The sequence below is a fragment of the Hetaerina americana genome, unplaced genomic scaffold (genome assembly GCF_022747635.1).
Source record: "Hetaerina americana unplaced genomic scaffold, ioHetAmer1.1.p SCAF_5, whole genome shotgun sequence".
Lineage (NCBI taxonomy): Eukaryota > Metazoa > Arthropoda > Insecta > Odonata > Calopterygidae > Hetaerina > Hetaerina americana.
The window spans coordinates 62,697,713-62,709,913 of record NW_027287095.1 but is presented as its reverse complement, the minus strand read 5'-3'; the positions used below and the strand labels follow the sequence as shown (position 1 = coordinate 62,709,913).

Sequence of the window (12,201 nt, the reverse complement as noted above, 5' to 3'; positions counted from 1 at the left end):
ACAACATTAAGAAAGCAACTGTATTTGCCCTGAATTATTATTATTGGTAATCTACTGGCTAAGGTAGGTTTTTGATGGACACATCTATCAAATAAATATTTTGTCTCTCCTAACTAAACACAAGCCAACATCCTACGGGACAACAAGCCGATCTTCATCTCTGTATACTTCTCTCCTCCCTTTATTCTGTCCAACACCCCCATCCCGTTCCTGCCCCTTTGTTGTTTGCGTAACATTCTCCCATCTTTCAGTATCGTGAACAACCCTCTACCAATCATTATGCTTTACATCCATCTATCCTGTGTCTGTACAATTTCTCCCAGTGATCCCCTCTTCTCCCCACCACATTCAGCACTTCCTCATTTGTTTTCCTTTTTGTCCACGTCACCTTCCCTATCCTTCTTCACACCCACATTTCAAAAGCCTCCAATCTATGCCTATCATCCTGCTTCAATGACCATGTTGCCATGCCTTACATAAATACGCTCCATATTAAAGTTTTAATGAGCCCTTTCTTAACATCCTTACTCAATATCCCTATCGTCAATTCTCTCCTTGTGAAAGCTTCTCTGCCTAAAGCAAATCTTCTCCTCAACTCAAAAATAAAATCATTTTTGGTCCAAAACGCTTCCGAAATACGTAAACTGTTCCACCCGCTTTAGTTTTTGCCCTCATGTTTTAACATTTAATTTATCTCCATCTGGAAAACTGCATAACCTTTGTTTTATTTACATTTATTCTCATCACATATCAATTGCTATGAATTTCTATTTCACTCGACAATGCTTGCAACCCCTTGGCGGACTGACAAACTAAAGTTTGGTCATCAGCAAACCTTACTAATGTTGTGAATTCCCAAAATTTTCATTCCTATGTCCAGTTCTTCCAATGCCTCTTAAATCATTTCCTTTACATATACATTGAACAGCACAGGTGATAATGGACCTTTCTTTACATCCCTTCCTAACACTGCCCCACTGCGGACTCTCCGTTCCCCACTTGCACCTGAGCAGTCTGAGATATATACAGATTGTGAATTAGTCTCCTATCCCTCCAATCCATTCTTATTTTCTCCAATATATTCATTAGTTTTTCTCAATCCACTCTATCTAACATCTTTTTGAAGTCTACAAAACAGGCAAATATGTCCTGATGATGATATTCTATATTCCTCTCGATTAGTGATCTCATTACTGCAATGGCATCACGCATGCCTCTCCCCTTCCTAAACCCAAATTGATCATTCCCTACATAATCATTTACTCTGCTCTCCATCCTCTTGTTGATGACCCTGAGAACAACTGAAGCTGTGTGGAATATCCAATTTATTGTTCTGTAGTCCTCACTTGTTGTAGCCTTTACCTTTTTCGCAATAGGAACTAACACTTATCTGACGAAGTCTGCTGGCCAGATTCCTTCCTCATAGATGCCACGAATTTGTCCATATAGACTCTTCCTCCCACATTTCCCTAAACCTTTTATTAGTCCTGCCGGAATGTTGTCTACCTGGACCTAAGCTATCTTCATCCATGTCATATTCTCTCTGTCTAAGCTTGTTGGTCTAAGTTCTTTTCCATACAATTCCTCTATATATATTATTTCCAACTCTCTTGGATCTTTTCTGGTTTTACTAGTTTTTTTCCCAACATATCTATAATTGCCGGATTTTCCCTTCTAACTTCCTGATGGTGTTTGAACATTCTTGTAACAAATATCATGTAAAAACATCTGCTGTGTCTTTAATTTTATAGAAATTTACGTAAATTAACGTACGTCATAAGATAGCAGTGATAAATCCTTTACATTATATTACAATAAAACAATGCATTCCATAAAAGTAAAAAGTAGGATAAATCATTATTAATAGTTTCCTGGTTGATATCCATATAAATATGATGTGAAAGACCCAAAGCAAATTATATGCTCACCATAAATTCAGAGGAATGATTTTGAAAGTTGCTCTAAAGTTTCCATTGGTAGCAAGAAGAGCTCATTATAGTGATTTTTTTAGGGGTTCTGAAGTCTTGTTATATCCACTCTTATCATTTGTTCGTCTATCTATAGGCCCATTTAAACACAAGATAGTGCATTGATACTATACATGTATACCATGCAAATACTCATTTAAAACTATTTCTAAATTCAGAGTAATTTTAATATACTTTTTAATCAATATATTCTTTTGATTTTGCAGGGAGAGCGCATTGAAAGGAAGAGCAACATAAATTTGATGTTTAACATGTTTGTATTACTTTTTCATGTTTTTATGATGCCATATTTTTTCTTATACATGTTTAAAGACATGTTTTTTTTTGTATTACTTTATATTGTCCTGAAATATAACTTTTTCATTCACGCATTATTTCCATTCTAACTTACCTCAGGATAGTATGCTTCAAATAACTTTGTGTTAACATTACCTTATTTTTAATGTATTTATAGCCTAGTTGAAGGTTGCTGGCATGTCAGTGAATGGGAAAGCAGTGAGTAGGGTGAAAACTGCTCTTGGGGGAGGAAGCTTGTAGGGGAAGGCAAATTTTCGCCTCCACTCAAAGTAGGGATGCAAGGGATTACAGATAGGGTAGTTAGGGTGGCCAAAAATCACTTTCAGCCGCATAACCTTTTCATTGCAGTTCCATCACAGGAAGGGCTAGGTAATGGTGAAGGGGAGAAGAAAGGTGAGGGGATAGGGTTATCTTTTAGGTATTGGCTGTCTGTGAATCATTAGGCTGGGCGTATGTGAATGGAGAGCATTATGTGGAAGTATTGCACATTGCAATCATTTTGAATGGCATCTCCTGTTGGAGGTTTAAGGGAAAAAGGGATATATAAGGATGGCCCACTTTTACAGGCATGAGGAAGAGAAGAGGAATGGTTGTTAAAGAATTGAAGTAATGAAAGGGAGAAGAAGGAAAAGTACAACTGATCATTTACCAATATACAATCATTAGAGTCCATGTGTTGTTAACATTCCAAATTCTGCAAGACATCCAGGTGCAGTCCCTCTTTTCTTTATGTAAATATTTTAGAATAAAATCTCTCTTGTGGTTATGTTCTCTGAGATGTCTTTTGTAGAGGAAAGTGAGGTTTATGATTGTGAAGCATGAAGTGTTCTTTTGATCTTAATTCACGATTCCTTCCATTTTGTTTTATGCACACTGCGTGACAGGCAACAGTTTAATTTGTATACTTCACTTTGTCGAAGGGAGTTTACATGGCATTAGGTCTGCAAGAGAAGGTTTCCACGCAACATAAAAATTAAAGTTTTTCTAAACTTTGTTACAATATAGTTTAATAAAGTAACTCAAACAATGAAGATCATGCTAACTACACATACATGTGCAGTATATAAGTTTGAGCTAAGTAGAGCTTAGTGGCTATGGATCATGAAAATGCACAAGCCCTTCCACCACATCAATGTTGCAGTCCATTTCGAGGGGTATATCATTTAATTGGTAATTAAAATTTCTGTCCCCTAACCTTAAAAACACGAATGTTCTTTTTATGGCATTTAGAAAATTTCCAGCAAAGAAGACCTTAACATTTAACTTTAGATTATTTTAATGGAAGTTCAAAGGAGATACTTTAAAAAGATTTAAGATTAGGATAGACTGAATGGTTTCAAGAATTTCCAAAACTTGAATATACAATTATGTCATTGGTGTAAAATGTTTCTCAGGTGAATATTTGCTATTTTTTTTAGGTTTAAAGACAATGAGGTTCTGTCCTTATGTTTGAGTTCGTTCTGAATTTAGAATATTTTCGATGATTTCTGTTGTGACATTTTGGGAATTACTACTTTTGAATACAAGTTAGTACTTCATGTTTCCACAATTTCTTATATTTTTACTCGACCATGGTTTCGACGATTAACATCATATTCAGGTGCAAATACAAAATGAGCTGAGGGGAGGATGAGAGGGAGGGGGTAGAGTTGTGGTGTTCGCCTGAAGGGGGTGAGCCATGGGTCGGGATTGTGGGAGGTCCATAAAGCTTGTGTCTTCAGAGCTGACTGCCTGTGATTGTGAAGGGTGTGTTAGTGGAAAAGGGAGGGTATGAAGGTAGGGGGGTAGCCACCCCTAGAGTAGGCGGCAGGGAATGTGGCACACTGCTGTGGCCAGCAGTTAATGTGAGGTGTCTTCCCCACGGAGAGAACTTTCTGCCCGACAAATACAGCTGAGTACTCACACTAATGTTTATATAGTATACTCCTCTCCTTTCAAACTTCAGGATTATGTCTTTAGATTAAGAGAGATTTCATAGATTACAATTGTTATAGAAAGTGGTTCTAATATTGAGACTCAGGAGAGCCTTGGTGGCTTGAAGGGTCAAATCATCTAAGAAAAGGAATTTCCTCCATTTATCTGGAGTCATATTGGGTGGAGGTCCCATCAGTGGATCTAATAGCCCTTTTTTCCCTTTTGTCCGATTGAGTTGTCAATCATTTGGGCTTGGTAGCCATTGCTAATTAGAATTTGTTTCATAATGTTTAAAACTTTAAGGAAAATGGCATTGGACATGGGAATTGTTAGTAAACTCTGGAGAATGGAATGGAAGTCAGAAAGTTTTTGAGAGAAATGATATCCAGATGCTACAAAAATGACTTGGGCAGTGAAGGTGTCTCTTCTAAAAATGGAGACTTTTTTGTGGAGAAGAAATTTTCATATTCCTTGGAAATCAAATCCAGAAAGTTGAGGGACCCCTTAATTTCTTTTACCATTGTGAATATTATGGAATTTTCCAATGAATGCAAAAGGCACAAGAAAGTATCAAGTTTCCTTGCAGACCCTGATCACGTGCACAAAAGATCATCAACATAATGGTACCAAGCACAGACGTTTTTTAACATAAGGGCTCACAGATGCAAACAGTTCCTTTTACAAATTGTCCATATAGATGTCCGCAATTAATGGAGATAAGGAGCCCATAGCCAACTCTATCCCTGCAGGTAAGGGCATATTAATAAATAAGCATATATATACCTTTAGACAGTGGTGTGAAATGGTCATAGCTGTTGACGCACCCCAAAAATATAACTACAACTAGGATAAAGAGGAGGTTGACTACACCCTGGATGTCCATCAATGACACAGTACGTCAAAAATGTGCAAAAATAGAAGCGCATGCTCAATATCGATCGACACCTTAGTGTCAGAATGTTAATAGAAGAGTGCAATATTCCAAAACTTTAGTGCATCGCATTCTTACAGAAGATTAGCCATGAGAGAGGTGTGTGCCAAGATGACCCCCAAGGTGCAGTCTGAAGATCACAAGGTTCTTCTGTGATAATCTCAAGTGATTTCTTGGACCTCGGTGAAATTGACCTGCAACTCGAATGTGGCACTGCCAGATTTCCTTTTGTTCCTAAACATAGAAAGGAGCTTGAAAGATAACTATTTCAGGATGCTGGATAACATATAAGAGGCTGTGACAAGGTTCCTGTATACCCCTTCCAGGAAGCGTACCAAAACTGGCACTGGCATTGGTGTGTCGAAGCACATAGGTGATATTTTGAACCAATAATTTTTTTTTCCGGAATTATCTTACAATACTTATTTTTGGGACCGACCCTGTATACATACAGTCACACACACTGTGTGTACATGTGTTGTATATGCATAAATTATGAGTTAAATAGTTATGGAAACCCTTCCATAAGCATATGTCATTCTATATGCACTATGCCATGCATAGGCATATGGAATGTTCCTCATAGCATTGGTATTAATAAGGTGTAATAAAACAATCAGGTTTCAGTAAATTTGATATGTATTTGTGCAGCAATTGTTACAACACCAAGTAATTTAAGATAATTTAATATAGTGATATGAAGTACTTGCTTGATTGCATTATATTGTCCACCAAACATCCTTATCAATCATTTCTTACAATTAAAATGAGTAGCAAAATATCAAGGAAAGGGAATTGCCATCTCTATATTTCTTGGTGTGATGAAAACAGCATGATATGTAAAATAAATCACAATAACTTTTTTAATACAACCAGTCCAGAATATGTTACATCTTTGGTATTATCAAGTCCAAACTTATTTTAAGCTGGGTGTATTTTAATAATATAACAAAATTATAAACCCTGTAGGTAACACACAACACTTCACTTAAGTAAACCATCAAGTTCCTCGATTCCAAAAAATGACCAGAATAAATTAAGTACAAAATTCATTTTCACTTACCCAAACAACTCTAAAGAGTAATGAAAATTACAAATGCAATTGAAATGTACATACCCTATGTCTTTTCCAGCAGCCAAAAAATCAACATGCTCATCCTTTAAATGAGGATGCACACTATTTTTGAAATACCTTTTTTACTTGCAAACTCACAAAATACATTTCATTTCTTTACCAGCCATCATTTTTTTCATTAATATAATTCCAGTAGCAGCTATTTTCAGCATTTAAAAAATGATTAACATAGTGGCAAAACGTAATATCTAATTGAGATAAATTCAATTACTGCAAATATTTGCCATTATAAGGAAAAAAACTGAGTCCATTGTTATCTTATATTCACGTTTCAACTGTATCATTTGATGAGATATTAACTTAAAATTTGTACTTGAACCATATTATCTGGCAGTTTCTTCTTTCACTTTCCATAGTACCTATTTTATAAATAATGGTCAACTATCGATAAGCCACTATGCCCTGACTACTGGAGTGTTATAGCCATTTATTCTTCAAAATTGGAAGCAGGAAGCGAGACTTTATATTTTTCAGAACCCAAAGTGCTTTTTTATGCAGATTTTTTTTAGTGTTAACTCACTTATGAGTCAATGCAACTCACTTATGAGTCAATGCATTAATGATTGGAATAGTCAGCATATATAAGCCATTAGAGGTTCAAAGTTGAGGGAGGCTTAAAGATTAATACCCACGAATGCGGTAAATGATTGATTCCCGAGGAGATTCATACAAAACAGTAACTAAAAAGCCACCTCGTGAAGCTATTCCTGTCTTAAATGACTATGGAATGGTTTAATGGGAGTTTCCTCCATTAAATTAACATCTAATTCCAGTTCATACACTGCTATGGCCCATATTGATGACCATTTATGCCATGGTTAGAGCAACATCATTTAACTTCAGTATTTATGGTCATTTCCTTGATTAGCTCCTGGATTAATATTGTTATCAAAAACTGATGCATGACTTCACAATGAACATGCCTCCTTGAAGCAGAACAGTTCTTCCACTAGCTATTTCAAAGATCATATCTCAAAGATCAAAGGGGGCTCTGTGGGCTCACTCTTTACACTAATTGACTATATAAGTTGAGGGTACTATCAGTCCTATGTATAAAAAAATTCAAGGTAAAAATAAGTACAAAAAATTGATCATTGGAACACGTAATATTGATCAAAATATGCATAAATAAATATACTCAATATTTCAACAAAAAATACTCTCACCAGCTGTAAAATGTTCATATACTTGACTAGTATGAAATGTATATTCCGATTTTGACTATATTCAATTATTGCTTTTGCAGATTGAAGTTAATCACGCTTGACTAGTGTAACCAGGAGGCTTTTTAAATGAAATCACATTATGTCACATGGCTGCATACCAATGCAAAGGCCAGGTGGTAATTGTGAAATACCCACCAAAGTTATCAGAAAATTGTTTAAAAACATTCTTAACATTTTACCATAATTTACACTAATAATCAATTTCCTTTGATTATGGTCCTCCAAAGGACTTGTGCACTGCACACACGTCAGTCGACATCCAAAGTTCTATCCAGTGATGATTCAATTGTTGGTCATTGCAATGATAGAATGGTGAAGTACATGCTTTATAAATGAATTTCTAATGCTTAAGCGAGTATGCCATTGACACAGCAGTTCATTTTAGTGCTGTACTCAACAGAGGCAGGAGCAATATTTCCAAGCCCCTCAACAGTGAATATTAATCAATTATTGTCTGTTGTATCAGACAGGTGTTTAAATGCACGTTGCCCATGACAAAAAGTATCCTCTTCCAGTATTTAATATGATAGGGAAGAAAGAGTGATGAGAAAATTGGAAAGGTGAAATATTGTCTTGTTTCAGCCAATGGGGAGAGGAAAGAGGTGCACAAAAATTGAACCATTTAAAATTAAAAAAGGGATATAGCCATGAACACATAGTATTTGAACAGCCCTTCCAACAGAGACGATTTAAGTCATTAGCTCATTAGACAGATACTCAAGGATCACATTAATAATGTGGGACTTGGAACCATTACCTTAAGGTCACCTGGCTTATGCATTAACTGATAGACTAACCTGCCAGCAGATAACTTGATTGTTTCTTTTGTCACATTCATTTGCATTCTGCATAATATTTTGCAAGTAGTTCTAAACTTTTCCCAATACTTCCTATCACTCGGAAATCCCCACCATTATTGATAGGAAGCAATTTTTCATTTAAAAACCAGCAAGTTACAAAATAGCCCCAAACTATCTTAACATGCATAGTCCTAATTTAAGTGATGGACTCGACAACGTAACAAAAAAAAACTGAAACACTAAGCCTCGATGGCTAGGAACTTCATGGAACAACTTTTTAGTAATAAGTAAAATATCTTTCAGTCAAATCATCCAATGAAATTGACATATTGCTTGAAGCGAACAGTTCGTTTCTTTACTTTGGCAAAGGAATATACATAAGCTTCAAGACGCACATCTAACTTTTCCTTTAAAATAAAACTCAGTGCAGCTGCAGCCTGTTCATGTACCCAGTGACCGCAGACACTCACCTCTGACAAGGACTGGCATTGAGAGATTCTACAACCATCTGTGGCATTGTTATTGCAATTCCCTCCAAGGAACCACTCTACCACCTGCTGTGACACATTGCAGTGCTCAAGCTCCAAGCGGCGAAGGTTGTGGAATTGATTGGCAGCAAAAACTCGGACAAACAACGAGTCAGAATAGAGCGGGGACCCAGAGAGGGAGAGTTCCTCTAGAGACGTGGCACCGGACAACAGCATCTCCAAACCAGCTGCTGTGAAATCTTCACAATTTTCATCCACCCCACTCCCTCCCCCCGAGCCAAACGCCAGCCTACGTAGCCTAGGGAACATTAAGCAATGACGATCTAGATGGACCTTGACATACGTGTTATAGTACAAACCCAGTGAGGCCAAGGTGGGGCAAGAGCTCTCTAGTATTTGTAAGTTGACTCCTGAGACACCTTCGAGCGTTAGGGCCGTTATCTGGTACCCCCGGACTTGAATTGTGGGCAAAATGCTGCCTTCAAAAACTGTTACAGGTATGTGAGTTTGTGAGTGAGTGGATGGCAGGCTTGAGATGTCACCACTTTGTCCAGCATTCCGACCATCACCAGCCACTGGCCCAATGAATGATGACACACAGAGAACATGCAGTTCTGTAATATGACGAAGAGCTGAGAGAGGGGTAAGTGCTGTTGGGCTGGCTGTGCGAATATCAAATTCAACAGACACTCTTTCGAGGAAAGGGCAGGTTGCTACAGAGATGGGAAGAGCAGATTGGGTTTCTCTGTTGCAATTGAAACCCAATTCCCTTAGCTGGTACCTGCAAGAGAAAAATTCATTTCACTGAGATACTAAAAGCACTACCAATAACTCAAGATTCCAAATTCATGTAACAATCCCCAATTGGGATGACCGAGTTCTTAATCAGCAGACCAGGACAATTGTTTTACAGAACAAAATAAATGCAATTATATATAGATGTAAATACAAGGTGGCCTTTGAAATTTTAAGAATTGAAAACAAAAAGCATTCATATTATTAGATATTGTGCTTTTCCACAGATTTAAGATTTACTTGATTTTATATGAAGGATTAACTTTTTTTTATGCACCATTCTTTCATAATTATCTTGAAAAGTGTTTTGTATTCACAATAACATGCATCTTCAAATTTTCCATCAAGTAATATATGACAGCCGATTTTGAAACAACAGACAGTAGGAAAACCTAAGAATCGTCAGAAAAAACTGAAATTGTAAGTAATATTTTCTAATAAAATGGTTGTCAGATGATGAAAAATATGTTTTACTTTTAACTTTGGAAACTGTGATATACATCCGATTTAAATCATAATACCCATATTCATAGAGCATACTCTGGCTAAAGGTAATCAGCCAGGTATAGAATATTAAAAAAAAACTAATTAAAAATATAAAAATAATGTTTATAATATTTACAAAATAAGATCAGAAATTATCTGATAACAGACCACCTAGTTGCATTATTCTTTCTGATCCACAAAAAGATTTATAGAAATATTCCAAAATGGAATTTTTATGTCTCCATAATAGAGAGTAAAAATCAAACATTTACCAGGACATCAAGCAACTCTATTCACATTGTCATAGCTTTGAATGTCAACACAAAGAGGTGCCCATGGTGCATAATGGTATTCAAAATATTTTTTGTTGGCAAATATTCCACAACTACAACCAAACTTGTACCATTTAAATTTATGGCTATATACATTACCTGGAAAATTTTAAATGGTTTCAGCTAACTAACTCCTGCAATATGTCTAAAAATGTCACTTTCTGTAAAAATAAGTGATTTGTTTAAATAGTCATAATACAAAATGTAAACATGTGGGAAGGATTTAGACTACTGCTGGATTCTATACCGGGTTTCTCTATACAATATATTTTTCAATAACATAGCTTCCACAGTTTGATTTTTTTTACGTGGGCACGACAATATATATGCTACTTTCTTGAGATGGGGAAAGTTTTCAGGTGTGTCTTGGGGGACAAAACATCATCGAGTTTAAAAAAATATTCACATTGGGACAAAAACATTTTGGATTAGAGCTGTAGTTAAAACCATTTACAGGATAAAGAATAAGTATGATTGGAGGGAGGCCTTCCATAAGCTTGCTAAGTTGAGCTGATGTGGAATGACAACTGAAACACTATCTTCTAAGTGGAATGTTCGCATCTTATTTACATATCAATATTCTTATTAGGCACTCCAATAGCGCTGACTTACCTGGGTAAAGATGATGTAATATGAAAATTACTAGATTTCTTCCATAATTTGTGGTGCATTTTATTCAAAGCTTTAACTACCTCTAGGTGGTGAAGAATTTGGATTTGTGGATTTCTTTTCAATATCTGAGCCAAACCAGAATGAGTCACTTCGGTCTCACTAAGATCCACCTCTATTAAACTGTTCATACGCTTAAGACTAGCAACAGCTTTATCCGTTACATAGCAGGACTTCAAACGAAGAATCCTGAATGAGAGAGATAACAAGCTAATTTAGATGTTTCCCCGATTAAACATAAGAGCTAAAATTGATAATGCAAGAAAATAAGGATCAATGAAGTTTTATTTTATAGCTACGATGAAATTAACATCAAACTGTAAGTAGAAATAAAATTAGAGAAGGAGGGGGGTCATTACTTACTTGAGATTCACACAATGATCGCTAATGAATTTTAACGCAACATTGGAAACCGTTGACATGTGCAAATCCAAAAGAATCAAAGTAGAAAGACAAGGAGAAATAATTTTTAAATACTGTAGCGTTTCTTCAACGTTTCTTAGTTCCAAGTGTTTCAAATTCTGCAATAAATATTTCCAAGCGTTATGAATCCGAAGCCTTTAACATAAACAGCATAATTTGTCGTAAGTACATACGTGGCAACTATTTGCAATATGTAGCAGTGTATTTTTGTCCATAAATTCAGTGATAATTATCTTCATAATTTTGCATGTGATAAACATGCGCCAACGGGCTTGTTCCTGCCAATACTTGTTTAGTGTAGGCATACCGTTAATTCTTTCATATGCTTCTAAAAGGTCCTGGGCCAGGCCCGTAGCTGCAATAAAGGAACCAATTAATAACTGAAAGTTAAAAAAAAAACAATGACTTACGGTTAAAAACAAAACTTACGAAGGTTGTCGAAAGGGCTAGGGTGATAACCACATTTATTGTGGGGTTCTTTGGGGAGCCAGTGCTCAGCATTGTGAACAATCGTTCGTAAACATAAAGAATAAAGAGTGTGTAACTTATAAGGAGCCATTTTAAAGGTGATATATAAGCCACTTTTCCTTAATAAGAGATGAAAGCAGCCACAATATTTACTACATAACAGACCTACTGCAGACAGCCATGATTTGTCTCCCTCCCCCACTTTGTTTCGCGTTAAAGTGACATACGAAATTCGTAAATGTCATCGCG

At 36.1% G+C, this 12,201-nt stretch overlaps 2 protein-coding genes across 6 annotated transcripts in view; one reads left to right on the top strand and one right to left on the bottom strand.

The window, feature by feature from the left end:
- p53 overlaps nt 1–2,362 on the top strand; it is a 95,264-nt gene extending 92,902 nt beyond the window's left edge. For all 5 annotated transcript variants that reach the window (XM_071592645.1, XM_071592643.1, XM_071592642.1 and 2 more), the window contains one exon: nt 2,195–2,362. In XM_071592645.1, coding sequence (XP_071448746.1) covers nt 2,195–2,225 — 31 coding nt within the window. In that variant the 3' untranslated portion in view covers nt 2,226–2,362. The remainder of the gene's footprint in view (nt 1–2,194) is intronic.
- Nucleotides 2,363–5,784: 3,422 nt separating this feature from the next.
- On the bottom strand, nt 5,785–12,144 carry LOC139694268 (uncharacterized). Its single transcript, XM_071592727.1, has 5 exons — nt 11,914–12,144; nt 11,658–11,839; nt 11,425–11,582; nt 11,005–11,250; nt 5,785–9,560 (listed from the first exon to the last, which is right to left on the bottom strand). The coding sequence occupies exons 1-5, from the start codon at nt 12,041–12,043 to the stop codon at nt 8,600–8,602; spliced, it is 1,677 nt and encodes a 558-aa protein (XP_071448828.1). The 5' UTR covers nt 12,044–12,144; the 3' UTR covers nt 5,785–8,599.
- Nucleotides 12,145–12,201: the final 57 nt, after the last annotated feature.

Excerpts from the sequence above, each read along its gene's own strand:
- LOC139694268 (XM_071592727.1), bottom strand. The coding sequence starts at position 12,043 with ATGGCTCCTTATAAGTTACACACTCTTTATTCTTTATGTTTACGAACG. Across the intron at positions 11,840-11,913 it reads TAGCCCTTTCGACAACCTTC|CTACGGGCCTGGCCCAGGAC; the intron begins GTAAGTTTTGTT and ends CCTTTATTGCAG. Across the intron at positions 11,251-11,424 it reads GATCATTGTGTGAATCTCAA|GATTCTTCGTTTGAAGTCCT; the intron begins GTAAGTAATGAC and ends TCTCTCATTCAG.